At 47.4% G+C, this 23,000-nt stretch overlaps 1 protein-coding gene across 8 annotated transcripts; it reads right to left on the bottom strand.

The window, feature by feature from the left end:
* Positions 1-225: 225 nt before the first annotated feature.
* PIAS3 (protein inhibitor of activated STAT 3) lies at positions 226-22,478 on the bottom strand. Of its 8 annotated transcripts, XM_062597720.1 has the most exons (16): positions 21,383-21,534; positions 20,815-20,872; positions 17,449-17,567; positions 16,362-16,827; positions 12,785-12,869; positions 11,950-12,000; positions 9,430-9,520; positions 7,759-7,893; positions 7,384-7,489; positions 6,912-6,985; positions 6,262-6,422; positions 5,660-5,796; positions 5,064-5,235; positions 4,553-4,686; positions 3,324-3,361; positions 226-2,468 (listed from the first exon to the last, which is right to left on the bottom strand). In XM_062597720.1, exons 4-16 carry the CDS (start codon positions 16,822-16,824, stop codon positions 2,199-2,201), a joined length of 1,917 nt encoding a protein of 638 aa, XP_062453704.1. In that variant the 5' UTR covers positions 16,825-16,827; positions 17,449-17,567; positions 20,815-20,872; positions 21,383-21,534; the 3' UTR covers positions 226-2,198. The 8 variants fall into 8 exon arrangements, with proteins under 8 accessions (XP_062453704.1, XP_062453698.1, XP_062453697.1 ...); XM_062597714.1 differs by lacking the exon at positions 17,449-17,567; XM_062597713.1 differs by lacking the exons at positions 17,449-17,567; positions 20,815-20,872; positions 21,383-21,534 and adding an exon at positions 22,455-22,478.
* Between the last annotated feature and the right edge of the window lie 522 nt (positions 22,479-23,000).

The raw sequence follows: 23,000 nt of genomic DNA, 5'->3' as shown, positions 1-23,000 counted from the left end.
TAGGGAAGCCGGGAAGAGGAGGTGCAGGCAGTGCCTGGTATCCAAGTGCCCTCGCTCCCACAGCCCAATCCTCCCCGCTCCGCTGGGATTGCAGAGCACATCCGGGCGCTTAATCCCAGAGCAGAAGCAAAACCAGTTCAGCTCGCGCTCCTCCAAAACCGAGGGGGACGAGCGCGGTTACGCGCACGCAACGACTGCAAGGTCAAAGCACAGATAAGCAGCTCCTCAGGATTTACGACTTTATTGCATCAAAATATTTACTGCGGTTACAATACAAGAAATAGGGAACTGTCCAAGCGGAAATATTGCGCGCTGCTTCTGCATCCGTCCCGTGAGGCACGGAAAGGCGCTTTGCTTTAACGCTCAGTAATGGAGCGGTTAAAAAAAAGGAAAAAAAAAAGGTGCTAAAAATTGCTACATGTGATACCTCTCCCCGGTCTGGCCTGGCCTTGCAGCCCCAACACCCAGGTGCCTCGTGCAGCAGGAATCGGGAGGCGCGCGTGGCAGCAGGGATCCGGCATAGCCTAGCCAGCCCCGTTTAGGCAGGACACTCGCAAAGCAGCAGGTACAATGCTGGAAAGGTTACAAACTAAAGTGTACATTTAAATACATAAATAATTTGTGCAATGGGCGAAGCGTTGTCCCCGGTGGAGACAACGCAACCTTCATTTAGTCCTCACATAGGTATAGAAACAGGGAAGTCTTTGGAGTTTTATATGTACAAAAAGCTGCAACTGAAAATATAGATAATCTATCTGTTCTCTGTACAGTTCTGTATTGGAAAAAAATTTAAAAGGAGGAAAAGAAATCTACATTTTTTTTTAAATACATCATAATTACAATTGAGACAGCACCGAGCCCAGCGTCACGAGAGAGGGATGGGCAGAAGGCAACAGCGTGGCCGGGGAGCCTGCAAAGTCTCCTCCTGCCCAGAGCCCCGCGCAGCTCCGTCTCGGTTACGGACCCTCCCCAAATCCGCAAAGCGGCAGGTCACGGCGGGAGCCCGAAGGCGAAGCCGCAGCCGCGGCTGATCCTTCGGGGCCGGGGGAGTTTCCTTCGCGGGTCGCTCACCCAGCGAGCATTCGGCACATCTCCTGGCACACAGCTCCGCTCAGTCTGCTCTCTCCCCCTCACCTTGTTCCATTAAAAAATAACAAGTAATTTGCAGTCAGGGCTTGGGAAGCAGTTTTGCGGGAAGGTTGTACCTTCCCCGTCTAAGGACGGGCGAGACAAGTGCCCGTCAGGACACTGGTAGAGAAGATCCTGCTTCGGGCAGGGCTTGGACTAGATCCATGGTCCCTTTTGGGCCTCCGCCTCTAGGATTAGAGCTGGATTTTAAGCCAAGGCAGCTGCTCCGTCAGCCTGGGCTCCCCACAGGAGCTTGTCCGCCGGGAATACCATCGTGGCATCTCCTAGCCGCCACCGCTGCGGTCAGGGCTTCGGCCGGCAAACGTCTGCCCGCGTGCTCGAGATGGAGGCTCCTCGGAGCAGGGCTCAGTCGCAGCATCCCTTTCGCAGATGGTCGGTTCGTGCAGCGCCGGACGGGTTGGCACCGCGGCGCAGCACACCAAGAGCATCAGCACGGTCTGCCTGCCCCCTTCCCAGTGCTTTGCTGCCCCAGCACCAGGCAGGAGCTCCCTTTCCTCCCAGGGAAGGCCGGGGAGCGAAGACAACCATCGAGGCAGGAACAGCCACAAGATCCTTGGGATTTGGGGCAGTTTGGGCAGGGAAAAGAGCAGGACACACTGCCCTACTTCTGGCCAGCAGGCACTTCTCCAATGGCAGAGTGGGCAGCTGAACGACCATCATCAGCACTTTGATACCTGTAGCAGAATCCTACATTGTATAAATGGTTTTAAAATACTTCTTGAAAGTCAGGGGGTTTGGTTAACCCTCAGAAATAGGCACCCCTCACCCCCCATCGCAGCGTGTCAAGGAGTGCATCTGTGCAGATACAGCTGCAGGACACATCCTTCCCAACACAGGTAGACTGGAAACCACAAGCACAAGGCCTAGGGGCACTAGCTGCTTGGGGAAACTGCATCAACCAAGAGAGGAGAGACAACTGAATGGTTAACAGTCAGGTCCTTCCAGTCCCAGACAGGGAAACCAGTCCTAAAGCAGCTACTGGAAACCTGCCCTTGCCTCCCCTCCCTGGCAGAGGGATTAACAGCCACCAGCATGGGCTGGGCATGAAGTTAGTCCAGTGAAATGATGTCTGGCCTGCAGCCCGGGAGCGCTGCGTTGCTACTTATGGTCCCGTTGTGTCCGTGGCTCTCTCGCAGCACGCTGGTGGAGACGATGCTGCTGATGCGGCTGCTGGCCGGGCTGACGGCGCTGTGAGATCCTGCCATCACTGGGGCCAGGGGGTTCATGCTCATGAAGTGGCTAGACGTGCCTCTGTACTGCAAGAAATGGCTGAGCGTATCCTGCTCATCCAGGGAGGTGATCACGGAGGGGCTGTAATGCTGCCAAGCAAAGGAAAGCCCTGATCAGATCAGGTATCCAGACAACCCCGGCGCCCAGTCCCACACAGCCCCTTCAGCGGTGCCCTTCGGAAGGGGGCACATACCCACACGGAGACAGCAGGTGTCTCGGGAACAGCAACTGGTCTCCACGAGGAGGAGAGGTTGAACTGGTTCAGAGCTCAGTGCTCCCGAAACCCCAGATAAATGTACCAGTTTACCAAGACTGACCTTGAACCATCAACACCCACTGCTCCCTGTCAGCTCAACCCAGGACAAGCTTGGGCTTCGGAGGTGAGAATGGCACAGGAGAGGCATGCAGCAGCAGCAAGAAACACAGCCCAGCACAGAGAAAGGAGGAGGAGCCTACAGTAACCACCCTGAAAGCCACATGATGTGCACCAACAGAGCTAGCAAGCTCTACATCTACACATGACCAGATGCCAGACAGGACAAATCAATTGTCAGTGACCATCACCGCATACCTCCACTTTCTACCATCGCTCTCCTAAGCCAGCTGCACATCTGTGTGGATTCGGCCTCAGAGAAGCAAGTATTTCCACCTCTGGGCCCTAGGTAATTCTGAATTTACAACAGTAAAGGCAGACTTAAGAAAGCAGATACTGTGAAAGAAGAGAGGTGCTGGGAAGAGGGGCAAGAGTCCAGGATTCTTGCAAACACTACCTATCTCCCTGGGGTGCCAGGCAATGCAAAGCTGGCACCCCCACCATCGTTCTAGAACAGTGCTGGTAGAGGAAGAGGATGGAAGAAGAGGAAGATTGGCTGAGGGTAGAAGGATGTATTTGCCAGACTGCAAGTTTGGTAGGGAGAAACAAAAAACAAAAACAAAAAGCTTACCTGGTTTTCACTTTGAAGGAAGGAAAACAAATCCAGACCTAGAAAAATAAAAAGGGGAAAAATAAATCTCTTGCTGGTAAATAAACTTCTGGCAGGAAGGGGAGCCAAACTGTGCTAACACAGAGTCAAATCGATGGATTCCGGCTGCTTCCAAGTACTAGATACCACGGTATCATCAACTCCAACTCAAACAGAAACTCTAGCTCTATTTCTCTGTAACTCATCATGGCCTCAGAAATGAAGCAGCACAGGACAGGCTAAACTTTGCTTCCCTAACTCTGGAGATGTAGTGGAGTCTGGCACCAAGAGCAAGTTCCAGCAAAGCTCAGCAAACCACAAGGGGCTGTGTCAGCACAGCCCTGACCAGGCTAGTGATACCACAACCTTTCAAACTACTCTTTAAAGCTCCCTAAGGGCCCTGTCCAAATTAACTCCATCAGACAGCAACTGCGCAAACATCCAATCAGGCAGAGGGATGGGCAAACTGTGCCCAGGACTGGGAAGCAGCATTTCCAAGTCTCTACTGCTGACCTAACAGGTCGACTCTCTCTGGATAGCAGTTGCCTATCTGTAAAATTAGGCTTTTAATCCCTGCCTCCCTGGGCACAGCAATGCATAAATAACTACTGTAAAACACATGAAGATCCCTAGACCAATGCATTTTTTAGAATGGTTTTCTATTTCCCTCCAACTGGGAAGAGAGAGTGTGCTACTCATATAGTCATGGACATGAGCTGCTCTTTTCTTCTCCAGGGTTAGGACGTACAGCCTGTACCACACCTTGCCCGTCAGGACAACAAGAAAGTCACAGCCTTATTTCCTTGGTGGCTCGGGAACACAAAAATCTCTACCAGCCAAAACCTTGACTGTCCTTACCTGTAATCTGTAGCAAACAACCAAATTTCAAGTTATTCTGTCAGTCAAGATACCTGCAGGTCCCCAGAGAAATCTCTTGGGAGTCACGCCCCAGGAGTGAGGTACTCTAGTGTCCTTCTTCCTACTTCTGTGTTGGGCCAATGAACTCTGCCATTCAAAAATACTTGCTCTGATCTGCCACGGCTACCAGGCCAAGAGAGGCTACATGTACGAGCAAACCAAGGGCCTCTGTAGCTCAGTTCACACACAGCAGAAGAGAAAACCAGGGCACTGGCTGTCACAGCCAACCTCTTAGTCTGGTAAACTGGTACAATTGTGCATATCTGAAAGTTGCTGCCAGAGATCCTTGTTACCTTGAAGCTCTGATGGCACCTGGTATGAAGGATGGTAATCAGGAATGGGGAGGTTGGAGAGATAGTCACTGCCAAGAGCTGCCATGGGAGGACTTCGAAGCACAGAAGATGGCTGGTGATCAATACTTAACACTCTGAAACAGAATAAAGATCTGATGAACTTCTAAAAGCAAAATGACAAGCTAAAGTCAAAATTTCTCTGTTGTTTTTAAACTTTAAGAAACAAGCAAAAGAAACTCTGATACTATCACACCCACAGCAGAAGCAACTGCTCCCACTTCCCTCACTGTACAACCAGAGATGTGTCACCTCGCCCTGGCCAGGTTCATGAGGGCAGGTGGGGCAAAGCAGAAGCAGTGCTTTCCAGGGACAGATCAGAGAACCAAGCAGACTCCTGGTTAGTTACTGTAATGGTGGCAGCAGCACACAAGGAAGGAAGCAAGCAAAGAGCAGGAAATGAAACAAAACAGAGCCCAGCAAGGGGGTGGGTTGAGTTCCTGCGTCGCCTTACCCCTTGGGCCCGGCCGCTGCCGGAAGAGCCATGCTGGAGATCGGGCACTGCTTCTTGGCAGGCGGCTCCTCCTCATCCGATGAGCTGTCCAGAGTGAGATCAATAACCTCCACTTTCTTTTTGCCCTCAGAGGAGGTCTTGCCCTCAGAGCTCACAGTGTAAAGGGAGCTGGCTGCAGAGGAAAGCGAACAAGCTGCAGTTGGCCAAGATGGAAACAGGCAAAACACCACAACCTGTACGAGCACAACCACCCCAGGATACACTGTGTGCAAGGACTTCTAGATAGCTTGCACCAAACCCAGTACCAGAACAGAAGCATCATCCAGAACAGAAGCATCACGCTCACACTAATAGGCCCCCATTTCCATGACCCACCTAGAATTAACACTGCATTTTCAAGAGAATCTGAATTTTTCTTTTTTTCTAGTATGCACTGCACAGCAATCTGCTAAGTGCCTGTCATGCTCCTGGTATTTTAGTGTGATCCCAAATATTGGCTCCGAGGTGGGACCTGAAACACTTCAAAACCTCTCTGTAAAAGTTGTTTTGGCAAAACAAGACACCCAAAAAAGACTTGGTGACTGTAACTCCCATACCCTCGATCCCACTGAACGCAGATGTCTGGCACACCTCCTGGTTCTCCTTCTTCGGCTTCATGGGGCACCAGGAGCCATCTTCCATGAACTGTATCTCATCACAGTCTGTGCAGGAGTTTAAGATTTCCATGAACAACCTGCCAGGTGAGAGAACAAGCTGAGCAGAGCAACTACTACAAGGACACATGCATATATACATGCGCGTGGACAGCAGAAATGACACAGGGCTAACGGGGATAAGTTAAAGGGATACAGAGAATTACAGTTCTAAAATCTGGTCCATGCCAATATCACCTGAAAGCCCAGCTTTATGACAGTCTATTCAACGTATGTGGCATGACTCTGTTCAAATCTCAGTAAGCAGGTTCCCTGATTACAGCCTCTACAGAGGCTGCCAGCAAGGAAGCCAAGATTTTGACAAAGGCTTCTTGTTCTTTAGGGAAATCTCTCCAAATTGGCATCAAAGGAGTTTAGGGAATGAAAAATCAGCTTTTAAGTTACTTAAGGCTGTAACTCATCTATATATGCTAGCATTAGAGGATTAGCCTAAAAAGAAAACATTTACCAGGTTAAAGAATGTATACAGAGCCTGCTCAGCTCACCCATCAATTATCAGGTTGTCATAGGGGGCTTTCTTATCACACACAGGACAAGTCCACGTGGGTTTCTTTTCATTCATTTGAAGATAGAGAGCTGCATCGAAGCACTGGAGGTGGGTGCACGTAATGGCTCGACAGGGCACAATCAGCCTCATCTTACCCAGCTGTGAGACAAGAAAGAAGAAATTAGCTCAATTCTGTACAAACTGCCTCTTGTGGCACAAAGTACAGCCAACAGTCATGTTTATTCCCTTTTCTCTCCCATCCAGTCCTCTGGTGTGTTTAGCAAGACATTAACCTAAATGTCAGTGGAGAATTCACATGCAAGAGAAAAAAGTTTTTCTGAGTTTTTTTGTTTGCTTGTTTTTATAACTTGCTTCCTACACAAGTATATGCTAACGGTGAAGGTGTAAGACACTGATGAAGTCAACAGAAAGCACTTCAGCAAGGCACTTTAGGCCGATCTGTTATTTTCTGAGCACGAGAGAAAGTGGTTCTGCTTTTATTTAGGAATCAAAGCTGACTTTTCAGCAGAAGCACAGCAGCATTAGCTCTGATCTTGCTCCAAAGTGTTCCTAGGCAAAGATAAGGTAAGCAGGAATGTGTTCACATAGACCTGGCCAAGAGGAATGAACAAAAATGCAGAAACCAACCGGACACATGAGGGAAACTCGTAAGCTTGTTGTAGCTATCTCACTGTCAGGATCAGCTGTCAGTTTTTCTTTGACTGAAAGAAAAGGAGGGGAAAAAAGGTCTTCCATTAACATCTTCCTTCTCTTACATACATAAATATGTAAAGATATAATTTATAGTTTGCATCATGACACTTACTATCCAAATTACAGACAGGTAATGTTTATGATAGCAGACATTACACATTTACAAACATACATAAATTTACAGCTTTGATCAATTATATCACTATAAAAATCCATAATCTTTTCAGTCCTTTCTGTCCAAACATATTCCCATATATGGGACTCAGCAGGTGTGCACAGGCTGGCAACAAGGAATGTGCACAGGAACCTGCACTGCCTTCAACTGCAAACTCAGACCTATGCCATATTCGCATATTCAGCACAGAACCAAATCATGAGCAGTTATGCATTTGCAGCAGGCACTTACTCAGGGCTCGCGAATGGTCTGGATTTCGGATGCCCTTGGCTCTTAGCTTCTGTAGCAGCGTTACTGAAGTGAGCTGCTTCACCAGGTAAACTGACAGAGAGTAGTTCTGTTGAAAAGACAACACTGTTCAGACATGGAAGATGAACTAGAAGGGACAGGAGTCTCCTGGATTTGCACAGCTTTATGCTGCTATAAAAACAACCTTAACCCTGTCTTGCAGACTTGAGGCTGCAAACAACTAATCGTTAAGGAACAGCAGAATAGGAGCCGTGTATTTGGAGAAGAAAACCTGACATTCTCCCTGGCGTCACCACTGAACGCAGAATCGCATTCAGTTACCTCTTTCGCCACGCCTGCACACTGCACCTCACTCACCCTGCCGAACTCTGACGACCAATTCACTACAATCGTGTTCGGGACAGTCGCTGAAAGTCGTGCCAACGGAGTGATATTGACAGGACGGCTCGGTCGTTTTGGCTCTGCACCATTTTTTGTGGGTGGGAGATAACCCTGCAAAGAGAGAAAAATGACCTGACATGAAATAAACTCCCTCTGAGGGGTAAGGCCCTATACGATAATCTACAAAGCCAATCTCTTCGTGGCACATTGTACCTCAAGGCACTTCCATGTCATATCCTACAGCTTTTAAGGGAAATGGGTTGAGTTTCTTTAAAACTTCAGCCTCTGAGGAGTACCCGATAATTCCTCAAGAAATGAAGAGTAAAGGTTCCCTCTAAAATCCTTAGGCTGGCAAGCACACTGGAATCCCTTCACAAGCTTAACCTCTCTGCAAACACAGAACTGTCAGTACAGGATACGTGCACAAATGGCATTGCCTTAAAATCCAAATCCTAGCCAGGGCAGGAGGGCTAAAAAATTACATCCCAAGACAAATCTCACATTGATCTCATCTTACTTCACTGCAACCACATTCCAACTTGATTAGAAACCTATCCCATTATTCAGCCGGAGAGAGCTTTTTCTGTAATTTGGAGAGATTTATACCACCTCCCTTTTAGTGCCAGTTTGTTCATCACCCTCAGATAGACCGGGCAGCTTGACCTGAGACTCTGCCTTCACGGGCCAACTATTACTTTTAAACAGAAGTCAAACAAAAAAGGGTTCCCACTAAGTTGGTTTAGTGTGCACAGCCCATATGAACAGCTTCTCAGCCGCAAATGACTCATCCAATTGAATGCAAGAAAACCTTATCTCAGAGCATAAGCTGGGGGGAAACCCTTTCACCACTGAGCATCTTGCAGTACTCAGACTTCCCCCTTCTCGCTCCACGAGGCTGGAAATGAACTCTCTTTTTTAGCAGGCTCCTAATTACTTCTGCTAAAAAAGGAACAGAACATTTGAGGCAAAAATGCAAGTCTCTTAAAAATTATATTAAGGGAGCGGCCCAGGCAGAGCAATAGATGCTGTTCTGCAGGTTTGATTGCAAAGGGTGCCAGCTACGATGGAGTGAAGCCAGTATGGGCCAACCAACGGGGAACTGGACTAGACTGTCAAGCCCTTAATATTCTTCCCAAGCGTGACACTGACTGACTAGGCAAGCTGCATGATCTTCTAGACTGTAAACTCTCTGGGGCAAGGACTATTTCTTACTGTATTTTTAAGCATTACCCAGCACAAAGGATCCCAACCTTGACTGCGGCATCTAGGTCCTCCTGTAATACAACAACCTAAAAGTAATGCCATTATTCCACTAACCTTAGATTTTTCCCTGTATTTTTATTATTAAGCTTCTTGTAAGCAGAGGCATGTTAAAAACCTAGAGGGATTCTGCTGGTTAAAAGTCAGGTCAAAAGTTTGCATGTTCCTCTACTTAAGCACTGCTTTGCCCGAGTCAAAGAGCAGCTTTCATCCTCAATCCACAAGCTCGCAACATGAAATCAGTTTTACATGCTAACCACACTATTTCTTCAAGTCAGTTCTTAATCTCTGGAAAATACATCCCTACTAAACTTATTGGGAGCTGCTGCTGTGTCCACGGGCAGATTTTAGATTACAACATATTAACAAGAAATAAGATTTACTCACAGGCAGGGGACAGAGTTTTCCATTGACCTTGACAAATAAATTAGGAGGGAAGTAATCTTCTTGGGGACAGCTGGTTTCACACAAGCAGAACCTATGAAACACAAGGGAGAAACTGGCAAGTGAGTGATGACACACGCAAAAATGGCAGCCAAACTTCTCTTTAAAAAAAGAAAAACATTTTCCAAGCAGAACAGATCAGTGGCTGGAAAGCACATAAGCAGATGAACAGCCCAGCACACATCTACAAACAGGCTTCAAATCCTACGCACAGCAACACTGATACGAGGAACAAGTCACAAAAATGCCAGCAACTTAAAACAATTGCTAGCGTAGATGCAGGGAAGCGTGCCACAGGAAGGGCTAATTTTATTCAACTCTGATGATCATCTATGCTCTCCAGAACCACAATTTCAAAACCAAACTGTATTCTCTGGCCTAACATCATTCCAAAAATGACATGAACTGAGCTCCGGGTGGGCAAGCATTAAGGGTGGCTATCCTGGGAGCCATTCAGGAAGACTGGGGACTGCCATTCACTCTGGCCACCTTGTTAAAATTCCTCTGCAAGCAGCAGCTGCAAAGACCCGCTTTGCACGAGATGGTTTCTGCCCTTTAACACAGGGACAGGCACATTCAGGTGCTACTTCACCTACAAATTCCACAGCACTTCAAGATGAAAGGAACTACATACGTTCAGGTCATCTACCACAATTTACAAGCACCCTAGGAATTAAAAATATTATGTTTGACAAAAAGGAAATCTTGCAATAACACAGACTAGTTACTGCATAGTGACACTTTCAAAACTCATCTGCCATCACTCAATATCTTACAGCTGCCTTCCTTAGGCATAAAGATGTCAGCACCAGCAACCTACGATGGGCTCTCGTTCAAATCCTGATCCTGTTTAATCAGATGATCGTGTGCTCTATTTTGTTTCAAAGGAGGGTGCTGTGCCAGAGAGACGACTCCCCACACTGAAACCACAGTCCTGCCATGCAGTCATGAGTCAGACTGTGACCTTGGCCGGCTCTTTCTTCACTGCAAGATCAAGCTCTGGCATGTCACACCGCTGCAAAGCCACACCACCAATGTTCTAGATAAATAAATCCGATCTTATTGTTTTCTAACCTCTCTCTGCTTGCCAAATAAAACAAAAAATAAAATTGGAGATCAATCTTCTCTTTTTTGCATGGCAATATGAGAATACTGCATATGCTGAAGCAAATCAGCAGCTGGGCTGAGTGAGAAGAAATGATCCCACCATCATTTTTAACTCCTGCACTGAAGTTTGCTGAATATGGGTTATTTCTTCAGGCGAAGAGATGCATTCTGGACTTCCCTGGAAATACATGTAAGCTTCCAATGCAACACTGGTGGACTATTTTGTAAACTCTGCTTCTTCCTCAATGTCGAAAACATAGTACAGGATGTACACACTGAAAGTGGTCCTTCAAAAACACACATGCTGTTTTGCTGCATTACGGAAGAGACACTTCCAAGAATCCCTCTCCTGATTCATTTCAGGAAACAGGATGCCCCCGTGCTTCACTCTACCAGCTCTGTGCGCAACAGCGGAACAGATGGACACAGCAGGAAAACTGAGACTGTAAAATCTCAAATCAGAGAGACATTGTCATAGAATAGAAATTAATATGGAACGTTCTTCTTGAAAACCAACATGCTCTCTTTTGAATTAAATCACAAGCCTCTGGTTTCAAATCATCACTTTTCTTCAGACTTCCAGATAGCGTAACTAAAGCCATAAATTCCTCATTATAGTCAAAGCACTTTCTTCTAAGAGTAGAGCAATGACTCTCTGTCTCTGCCAAGTTCAAACCCCTGATAATAAAATTTAACATATTTAAACTCTGTCAAGAGCTGAATGTTGGGCAAGAGTCCCCTCAGTTCGTGTTCAGTAGTGTAGGAGAGTGCTGCTAAGCACTTAAATAGCCACCCCAGCACTGACTGCAAGAATCAGTGGATAAACTGTGAAGCACTTTCAAGTATTTTTCTATTCAAGCGCACATTCCCCAACATATCTTGCATTTTTGTAAGCGATAACTAGGTGCACATTAACAAAATGTTCAGGCTTTAAGTTAAGGTAGTTTTTACCTTACTCTGCCTTTTGCAATGATCCTGCAAAAAGGTAAATATTTGAAATGGAAAATGGAAAGAAGTGAGCTCTACAGAAACATGCAGAGCTCTGAGAAAGGTTCAGTTCTACTGTACTTAAACTTGGCAAAACTCCCATGCAAGTCCATGACAACTTGTGCCAGCGAAGTGCCGCACAGAGCAGCGCTTATCAGAGGACGAAACCGCAGAGGATCGTTCTCACAGAGACACCAATGTTCACAATGCAGCAACGAACGTCGCAGATCCTTCCGAGCTCTTTAACACGCAACTTCAAACCAGATCAAACGCTAAAAGCATGATTCACAGAAAAGGCCAACCAGTGCACTATCTCAGAGTAAAGAACCTAAGGCAGTCACCAGAAAGACATATAGACATGGATCTTACCTTAATTGTACCTGTATAGTGTAATCACATTTGGCACCTGGTAAGATATCTCTGCAACAGAAAAGAAGGCCTTAAGACGGTTGGCAGTGCTTAACAGGAAAGTTACAGCTACAACAGCATAAAATTCCATTAAGCTACACTGATATATGCTGGATATATTATGAATAAAACCAGTGCAGCTGAATTGTAAAAGCTACCATCTGGTTTTGGTAACACCTGTTCTAACTAGTGCACAAAATTCCCAGACAAGGACATAAAGCAAAAGCCTATGAAAGAGAAGAGGGAACAAGGAAGAAAAAAAAAAAGAGAAAATAAATTTCAGAGTTCTCATTACTGTTGAGTTTTAAGAATATAACACCAACTACAGTCTTGCCAATGCAAACAAACTATTTTGTTTGTAGGCACAGGTGGAGGGTAGCTCTAAATTTTGGTATGAAATAGAATGTTTTTATCCCATTTACCATACTTTGTCTCTTAAGCACAATAATCCCACTCTGCAGGCTTCAGTCTAGTCCTTAACAGCTGTAAGCAGAACAGCATCGCTGACACAAAGAAACTCTGCTTTTTACACTGGCCAAACAACTGACTTGGCATTTTATTCTCATGCTGCACTAGAGCAGAGCAATGTGAAGTGTGTAAGATTCAGTTCCTGTCCTATTCCAACTGTACCTGACCTCCTCATCTGCCAGGCTCACTCACCCAAACTCTGCCAATTTTTCCTCCTGCCTCCACTCTCCGTTCTGCCAGTACTGCAGGGGAAGAACACGAAGCCAGCAGGGAAGCCACATGCGACACACATCCTCCGCAGAGACACCACGTGCGCTGCTTCACTTACCGGGAGGTGAGGATCTGCTGAACTTGCTGAGGGGTTAGAGCAAAGGTGAAGTGAGCTTCTTCAAACCGTTGACTATTTGTTGATGCTGAAGAAGAGAATTTAAAAGAATGTAAATCAGTCATCATTAAGCCATTCTTGCACCTAAACACACATCTTATTTTAAGTGAATGGTAGTATCCACCAAAAGTAGAAGGCAATCCATAGTCAATGTTCCCATGGGGTTTAGATGGGCAAGATTTGCAGTCCACAGTTTCCAAGTGCTTCCTTGCACTTCCAGGAAGAAGTCCTTCAAGACCTTTACCATGTATCAAGCCTTACATCACTACTTCAGGGTAGACATTTACTGTTTCCATCATTTTACATACACGGAAAACTGAGGCACGGAAAGCACAGAATGGAAACCCATGTAACAGGAGAAGCAAGGATTTCTAGCAAGAGTTTTAATGTTGAGCACAGTAAAAAAGTCTGATACAACGTGCAGGTAAAAATAAACAAGCATGACCAGGGTTTCCCTCTCTCTTAGCCTGAACCTAAACAAGGAACTTCTTTTGCGCCTCAGTTTCTCCATCTGTAAAACTGGGAGGTATCTACCTCCTGGACAAGGATTATGAACTAATTAACTTTTGCAAAGTATCTGTATCTTAGGATGAAGAACACTGAAACTGTAAACTAATTTAGTTTGCAAAGAGCCGATCTTGCAGGCATTTCTGTGCTCATTTCTCCTCCTATCCTGCGCAATAGCAACTCCCCCGGGCTCTATCGAGGACGCAGAGCATCCCTGGGACAAGACAAAACAAAGCAGAGCACACTTATCACAGCGGCACGCGCACACGCAGCGGCCAGCAGGTGAACGGCTGATGCAAGTCCCAGGTTTTGCTTTATTGACTCCAACCTAGGGCTTGGGCCATACTACAATATAGGGTGCTCCAGCATCCCATTTGGAAATATTTCCAGTGAATTGGTCACAGCATGACTATCAGAAGCTATGACAGACCTGCAGAGAAGAAAGTTAGCTTTGTTCGCTTTGCCATCTGCCTTCAGAGAGGAATACCCTTCTGCTGGCCTCCCCAAAAAGCACCAAAAAGCACCAGCATTCAATCTCCTGCAAGAGTGGATTCCTCAGTGGGGCGAGGGGTTTGCTTCTCCAGCCTCCTGCAGTTCAGGAATGTAAGGAATGTGAGGCCTGCAAGAGAGGAAGCTTCCTCACAGATGACCTGCCAGATCCTCTGCAGGCCTCCAGCAGCAACAGGCTAGCAGCACAGGCAGAAGAAGCTGGAGAAATTTAAAGGGATTTTGACCATCTTAGGACTTGCTGCCTGAGCCTTTCACACTTCGACTGCAAAATGAGATCCTGGTTCTGTTCCAAAAAGCGTCAGTGCAAAGCCACTAAATATCAAAATGGTAATAACCAATATCTACACTTTTCTTCAGTTATTAGTTGTACATGGAGGAGACAAAGAATAATCTCCTCCATTTTATAACCAACTTATAACCAATGTTATTGCTCAGTTAGCAACCACCATTAACTCAAACAGAAACCTCTCCAAGAGTCGTCATTAACACAGCTAGAGGACTGATATAATATGGGGAGTGAAAAAGAGTCATAGCTCAAATATTCGGTAGTTACAGGAAACAGAAAGAGCGAATGGACTGAGACACATTATCATTAACCCCTATGCCACTGTCTTTATCATACCGTTAACCTAATCACACCTCTACTTTCATTTTTCCTTCCCACATATGCATTATTTTCAGGCATTTTTATGACCTCGTAGCCTTCATATCTGGACCCCTGACAACTGTGAACAAGTTGCCACAAGTAATTAAAATAAGGAAAAAACAAGAGGTGATGCTCGCAAAGCTTAAGGGAGAAGAGGGAGAGATGCAACCCACAGAAGCCAAAAATAAAAAAATCTGTGATCCTTGAGTACATTACATAAAAAATGTTTCCAGTTCAAGCACCAACATATAAGGAAGGGATTTTTATCAGGGGAGAGAGCTTTTTTGGCACAGAGAGACAAAAAAAAAGATTTCTTTTGCAACATGAGTATCCCATTTCAGGGAAGAGGCTTAACCACAGGTTGTCCAAAAGATTTAACAAAGCCAGACATAAGAATATGCAATCTTTGACAAAATAGTAACGAAACCAGTGAGGAAAAAAGTCAGTGGGTTTTGGTTGCACTACAGACATACTTATCTCCACTGTAGCAAATGTTACTATGTTTACGTGAAAGAAAAACAACTCTGAATCCAAGCTAAAACCATTTAAAAGGCATAAGATGGATGGATCTCGTTTGAAGAGGCCAGAAAGGCTCAACCTAAAATAAGAATACAGTCAGTACAAGACTATTCTAGGCTTGTACAAGACAAGGCTATTCTAGTTGTTTTCTTAAGCCTGAACTCTTACTTCTCCCACCAATTCCATCTGGCTGCAAAGTCTCGCCAAGTCCCTTGACTAAATCAGGTAGTGCCTCAGTGCACGCAGGGGCTACCAGAGGCTCCACTAACCTGCAAGCGACAAATGGAAAGAATAGCAAACATGCAGCAGGACACTAAATTCACCATGGCCTTAGGAGTTTTCCCTTTTTCTGTACTCCTTTTCTGCTCTCATTCAAAACCTGCCTGCTTCCTGTCCGCCTTTGAGCTGTCTCATCAACGCAGATGAGAATTTCTCGTATTTGCAACTTGCAAGCTGGACTGCAATGCACAAAACAGCTCATTAATCCTATATATTGGAAGATTTTATGATGATATTTTTGTTAAAAATTAAGGCAGAATTAGACTTAAAGGTGCCAGAGAATTTTAAAGAGGCTGTTTCGCTGAGAGCTGCTAAAAATGAATTGTTTGCAAAAATAACATACCACTTTTCACAATTAACACTCCTGACATTCTCTAATGTGTTCCAAAAGGGAATCCATGCCAATTTAACCAGGTTTTTACTCTCTCAGGATTAGTGCCCATATGCTGACATATCACAGAATAGGGAAAGCTTCCCAATTCAGACTGAAAAGAAAGCTTCAGGTTCCCAGAATGGCTCTTACCAGGTGAAAACTGTAAGTAATCCAAAACTTTACGCTCAATATACACTTAACAGAAAAAGGAAACATGTCAACCGAGAGAAATACCCTTTTTCATGCAAATAAATTTGGAACGAGACTGAAAAGCAACTAAAAGCTTCCATTTCTGGCAGCCTATTCAAAACAAGTTGCAGTCATCAGTCCAACTATTATTTCAACTGTATTGCTACTTGCCAACACAATGAGAGACCCGGGCCCCCCTGCAGTTAGCATTACACCAGTGCCTGCACTCCTCGCCCTCTCTGACAAGGCTTGCACGCGTCAAGCTCTGCAATTTGTACACCCGTAAACTGGAAGTCCACGACTGAAACCCCACTTCCTTCTAGGTATCGTTATTTTGGACCGAAGCTGACGGACAGCGACATGGCAAGCTCGTCTTCCTGTTGCTCATGCCATTCCTATTCTGTTGAAATAGTTTTAGGACTGCTCAAAATCAATGTATCTGAATAAACAAAAGGAGCCTCCAAAAAACCAAGACCACCAAGCAGTTTCAAACGTACCTAACGTGGTAGGTTTTATCAGCTCATCGTAAACGTCGTAGAAGGGCAGCCTCTTCATCTTGACATCCGGGTGGACTGGGTGGATGGCTGGCGATAAGTGCTGAACGTCTGGCTCGTGTTTGGGTCCCAGCATAGGCACCGGAGGCAGCATAGCTGCCGGCACCGTGGTTGCCGCTGAGCTGTGCTCGTAGGGCAAATGACACACCGTGCCCTGAGTCAGTGCGGTGGCAGAGGGCAGCTGCCCTGCCTGAATGTGGAGCATTGACAAGTCTGAAGGGGTTAAGATCTTCCTCGGGAACCTCCGTCGGTAAAGTTCTTTAATTTTCATCTGAACAGCCGGGCTGCAGCCAGATTTAAGCAGCTGTAATGCCTTTGTGAGCAGTTCGTGCTTCCTTCCACTTTTGTTCCTTCCAGCAAAGCCCAAGAGAACTTGTAATTCTGATACCCTAAAGCTCATAACCATGTGCTGCAAGAAAACAAAACAAAGCCCGTTACAATTGCTACTTGAACGGAGAGAAGCCCAAAACAAGCTATGGGTTCACTAAAGAAGATGCTAGGCAGAGGCCTTAAAAGAGGCACTGTCAAATTTGAAGTTCCCCTACCTGTGTCATTTGTCAGTAGCAGAATCATAAATATTTAGTTTAGTTTTTACTTTTAGATGCTTCGCTTGGATCTCGAAATGCAAAGGTTGTATCTCCTTCCTGTTTCAAATCAATGTCCACAGCAGCACTTAACTGCTTTGCAGTTTCCAATATCCAAGAGACGGTTAAATTACCTTCCCTTCAAGCAAATGCTGATAATTTGATTTAGGGTCAATTTCTTATTTAAACTAATATCTTTGTATCTCTTCAGAAATTTAAAAGTCCAACACTCTCATTTTAAGGCCTCTTCAGACCGGCTTAGAGAGGCCAAGCGTGCAGTATGACTGCATATGTTTTCATTTGTTGCTTTTATTCTTTCATTCAAAAGTAATATTTGGTAATGTCCATTTTGGGGCCACTGTTTCTTTAAGGAAACACATCTGACATCAAATCTGAAACTAGACTTCAGTGTTAGTCAGAGGGGCTTTAATTAAGCAAAAACGTACATTAGGTATCACTTCTGCACCTATGCTGGCATTATTTATCAACCTGCTTCTTCAACGAGAGTCTCTCCAACAGCAGCTTGCTAATTCTCATGACATGTCCAACAAGTCCAACAGGGTTACTTTGAAAGGATGCATAAAGAGTAGAAGATAAAGAATTATTCCTATTTCACATGAGGAAGAATAAAAAGGGTCACAGACACCTCTCCACAGTCACTAAAGGCAAGTTAGTAGCAGACCCAGAAACTCAGCTCAAATCTCACAGCCACAAAACCATCATTCCCCTGGATTCTTAATATGGCTTTAAAATTACTCATTTACACAGGTATTTCCATGGGATGACTGACAATACTCTGAAAGCACACATATATCTACTTATCCATCTATGTTTGTATATATTTCAGCATAATTTAACACCCTTTTCTTCCATGTAAGTAAAAATTAGAATTGGACCAATCCAGAGTAGACTTATTCTTTTTCACAGACACACACATTTGCAAAAGGAGGCTAAGGATAAGCAAACTTTCACCTCCACATCAATGACTGACCCAAAATTGCCAAGTGATGGCCTTACGAATAGCTGGGCAATGCCTATCCTGAGGCAGAGGCATGCCCCCTTCACATCAAGGCCAACACTATTCTGCTAACAGTTTCAGAAGACATATCTACACTATACACTAAAAGATATTGAGCCTGTAAGAGACTGTTGAATTCTACAAAATTTTGAATGAATTTCTAATAGTTAAAGGGCTAAACCAGAAATCTATTAGCTTCCAACACTCTCCCTTTTCAATAAAAAAAGGCACAAAGTTTCAACACTACTCTGCATCTAGAAAGACGTTTCCCTTTAGGCACCCAAAACGAAACTGATTCAACAATAGTAGAATTGTTCTCAAATTAGTAACAATTTTGCAGGGTTGAAATCTGCACGGATTGTTTCAGTTTCATGGAGAGGCCTTCTTCTCTGCGATTCATCATCAAACTGCGATGGAGCACTAGGGGGCAGAGGGGGAAGGCTGGATTTTGTTATTCCAACACAAAAAGCCTGCATTCGTTTCAATAAAAGAAATGTAAAAACAAAGCCGAAAAAATCTTCATTTTAAAAGAAGGAGTATTTTGTATTTGGGTTGATTTACAAACCAAACACAGCAGAGCGTACTCATTTGGAAATAGCTGATAGTAACATCTCAACTCTACATCTTACAGGTCAAATTTTCTAGAGTAACTCACAATTATGGAACGAAGAGAGCGCACAGCCCACCTCTGTAACCTACAGGTCAAACTTATTATATAGCTAGTTGATTCTGCTTTATGTGCCTAGGGAGTCCAAGGCAGTTTAACCAGTCTTATCAGGATCATTTTACCCACCATCAAAAGTGCAGCGCCTCAGGAGGGCAATGTGACAGATGTTCCACTTCCCAGCAGGGAAAAAGAGGGAAGTATTTGGTAAGACTATCAAAGCAGACTCTGTCGTTACAAAAAGTGCCATGTGGCCTCCGACACAAAACAGAAACAGCATCAGATGAAGGTCTCATGTAGAAAAACACACGTCAGACTCTGCAGCTTGCATGGGATTTGTCTGTTACCTCTGATGGTGACACGTTCAAGAGAAGAATCATTTAAACAATATCGTAATTTCCTTTTTTCCCCTTTACAAAGCCAAGAGAACTTGTCAGAAGCAGGAAACCTCTGTCATTTAAAAGGAAAAGCTCAACTTGGGGATTCTCAAGTTTGACAGTGACTGTTTTAAATACCTCAGAAAAAAAATACATCAAGGGTGCACATTTACCAAATACTCATCTTACGAACTCCCTCCCATTTGATAACAGTATCAAACACTTTGAATCATCATTTTATAGAAACCGACCTCTTCCCACACCTTTTACCCTAACAGGCGCTCTTACAAATCCTCTGGACCAAATCCTTCACCTTGCAGGAGAGTAGTGTAGCATGGCTCACCAGCACAAGATTCATATTTATCGTTAAAAAACCACTTGTATCCATGACAGAGGATGGCTGTGTCACCACCACTGCAGCAACTGTGGACTCTTATCTACACCTGAAGCCTCTCCCATTACTGCTCAAAGTCACAGAGCAGTAGAAAAAACTCTCTCATTGCCATAAGAGATCACATCTGAAAGCTTCTGGAGGGCATCTGAGGCCTGCTTAGTGACTGGATTCGCAGAAGACTTGAATCCAAGCTGAAGAGCCTGATTTTATCATTTTTGAACAACAGAAGTCTACAAACCAAAAGCAGCACTTCTCTTTCCAGGGGAGTCAGCATTTGGTCTTTTAAATAAAGGAAGGTGTCTTAGCCAACTACAGACTTTATAAGGAGAAATCATTTCATTTTTAACTGGCTCATCTTGCTTTTACAATGAGACACAGATGGTAAAAATCTTAAAACAAACTCCTGGCTAGTAAACTATAGAGGGGGTTAGGAGAGATGGACGAGGGAATTCAGTTGCCGGAAGAGAGTACAGATTTAAAAATAAACTGGAGAGAGCCTTGAATAATGCCAGGCTCCAGAGAACAGGCTGAAGTCTGGAAGACCGCTAGAGGATCTCAGAGGTGGGCCAAACCTCAGAGAATGTAAACCTATGCGCTAAGCTACATCTCTCCTTAAAACACAATTCCTCTGCAGTGATTTATCTGCAGAGGGAACAGAGTGGAAAATGCCAAGGACATTACACCCGCTTTGCCCTCTGTGTGTTGCACGCTGCTTTGCTGTTTGCTAGCTGTGCCCCCAAATTGGATTACATGTGCTATTTTATAGTCCATGTGAGCGGCCACACTGAGGGCAGCAGCACCGTTTACATGCATCCTGCTGAACACAGCAGTGGGTCAAAGCAGGACCAGGGCCTGCGTCACTGCATTCATTCACCTGAGCCTGGAGACGTGCGTCTTTTTGCCATTAACACCTCGTCTGCAATGCTGGGAAACACAAGCACAAATAAAAAGCCTTTCTGGAGCTCGAGTTCTGCACTGTTCCAATCCACCCAGTTACAATTATCGGATCCAATTTCTCCGCAAATACTGTTAACATTTTGACACTTGATAGGGCTCCCATTGTAGTCACGCTCAAGCCACACAGAGTTTGAGGGGAGGGAGAAAGATCACACCATAAAGCAGTATCAAAATTTGGACGGGCCGCTGCTGGAAAGATCCCAAACGCTAGCTCCAGAGAATTATGTTCTTGCTGTGGCTGGCTGCCAAAAAGGTGCCAGTTCCCAAATGTCTTACTATTCCCAGCAGTGGGAAGGGGGCAGGACTCTTAGGCCACTTCAGCCAGCTAAGATCTATATTCCAGCCTGTGGGAAAAAATATTAAACGCCAACAAGGACACAAATCAGCTTTGGAATTAGTTACCAGGGGCAATTTCATATTCCACAGTCTGGTGGGCAAAGGTGGTTACACACTCTGACTCCTAAAAACGAGAAAAAGAGAGTGGAGGGAGATGAAACCCCATCCAGCTGTGAGCACTGGTGCAGCACTACCATGTTACACGTTCTCCGCTCCCTCCTCCCCTAGGAAACCCCAGGAGAATCTCGCAGCTCCCCAGCCCACTAAACCGTCTTCTCACCCCAAAACCTGCCTCAAGCTTCAGCCCCTCTTTTGCCTACCGGTTATTTTCCGCGTTTTCCACACTCCCCTACCTCATTCGAGGCTCCGAACCGCTCCGTTTCTCAGCTCTCCCTTCCTTTCAGGTTTCTGCTTCTTTTCCCTGAGCCTCCGTCGCACGCCCGAGCCCCCCAAAATCTTCCAGCCCCGCCTTTGCCAACAGCACGGGAGGTCGCTGCCTGATTCAGCGGCCCCCGCCGCCGCTCCGCGCGCCGACGTCCAAAGCCCGACCCCCTTCCTACGTGCCCCTCGCCCGGGCGGTCTCTGCGCCCCCCTCCGCAGCCCCCCAGCCCAGTGGGGCTGCCCCGGGCCTCACCGCTCAGCCCCACGGGTTCCTTGTCCGTCTGTCTGTCCGTTCGCCCCAGGTGCCTCTTCCCCCGGCGCTGCCTGCTCTCCTTCCTGGCCCCCTCGGCTCTCTCGCGGGCCCCCACGGCTGAGCCCGCTGCGCCCCCAGGACCTGCACCCTGCTGACCCACAGCCCAGCGCACCACCCCGCTCCGCCCCCCGAAATCCCACCCCAGAGCCCCCAGCCCCACGCAATGGCCAAGCCCCGGAGCTGGGGCGAGCCCAGCATCCAGCCCCGCTGCCCCCTGGTCCTGCCCCACGGCACCCAGCCCTGCCCCACGGCCCCCCTAGGCCCTGTCTCATGGTCCCTTGGTCCTGCCCCTGCCCCCCAGGTTCCTGCCCCACAGCCCCTCTGCTCCTACTACTCAGCCCTGCCCCAAAGCGTCCCTGCTCCTGCCCCACAGAGCCCCCTACTCCTGCCCCACAGACCTCCTGCAGAGGCCCTAGTTCCTGCCTCACAGCCCCCCTGCTCCGGCCCCTGCTCCTGCCCCACAGCGTCCCTGCTCCGGCCACCCAACCCTGCCCCAAAGCGCCCTTGCTCTTGCCTCACAGACCTGCCCCACAGCACCCTTGCTCCTGCCCCTCAAAGCCCCTGCTCTTGCCCCTGTTCCTACCCCACAGCCCTGCCCGGTTCCTGCCCCATAGCCCCCGGGTCCTGCCTCACAGACCTGCCCCACAGCGCCCGGGTCTTGCCCCACTGCCCTGTCCCACAGCCTCCCCTGCTCCTGTCACTCAGCCCTGCCCCACAGCCCCCGGGTTCTGCCCCACAAACCCGCCCCACAGCCCCCGGGTCCTGCCCCACAGCGCCCCTGCTCCTGCCCTACAAACCTGCCCCACAGCGCCCCTGCTCCTGCCCCACAGCCTCCCCTGCTCCTGCCGCTCCGCCCTGCCCCACAGCCCCGGGCTCCTGCCCCCCCGGCCCCGCGGCGCCGCCGCCGCCCGGACCCCCCAGCCCGCACCTCCCCTGCCCTCCCCGCCCCGCTCCGCCAGCCCCAAACCGCGGCCCGCGGCCCCGCACTCCCCCCCCCCCCCCCCCGCGGCACCTTCAGCTCCGCCGCCTCCGCCATCTTGGGACATGGCAGCCGCGCGCCAGGGACCGAGGCAAACTCCGCGCGCGGCGGCGGCCGCACGGCGCGGGGGGCGGGCGGGGGCGGGCAGGGAGCGTCGCGCAACTCCGCGCCGCCGCGCCCACCGGCGCCGACCGGCGGTGACCGGCCGCGACCGGCCGCGACCGGCCGCGGCGGGGGCGACGGCAGCGCCGAGCGGTCCCGCCCTGGGCCGGGGGGACCGGCAGCGCCGAGCGGTCTCGTCCTGGGCCGGGGTAGCTGGTGGCACTAACTAGTCCTGTCCTGGGCCGGGGGGACCGGCAGCGCTGACTAGTCCCGTCCTGGGCCAGGGTAGCTGGTAGCACTAACTAGTTCCATCTGAGGCTGACCAACCACGCTGACTAGTCCCGTCCTGGGCCAGGGTAGCTGGTAGCACTAACTAGTTCCATCTGAGGCTGATCAACCACGCTGACTAGTCCCATCCTGGGCCAGGGTAGCTGGTAGCACTGACTAGTCCCATCTGAGGCTGACCAACCATGCTGA

This window comes from Rhea pennata, chromosome 31, assembly GCF_028389875.1.
Source record: "Rhea pennata isolate bPtePen1 chromosome 31, bPtePen1.pri, whole genome shotgun sequence".
In the NCBI taxonomy this organism is placed as follows: domain Eukaryota; kingdom Metazoa; phylum Chordata; class Aves; order Rheiformes; family Rheidae; genus Rhea; species Rhea pennata.
This window is presented reverse-complemented; position numbering and strand designations above follow the sequence as displayed.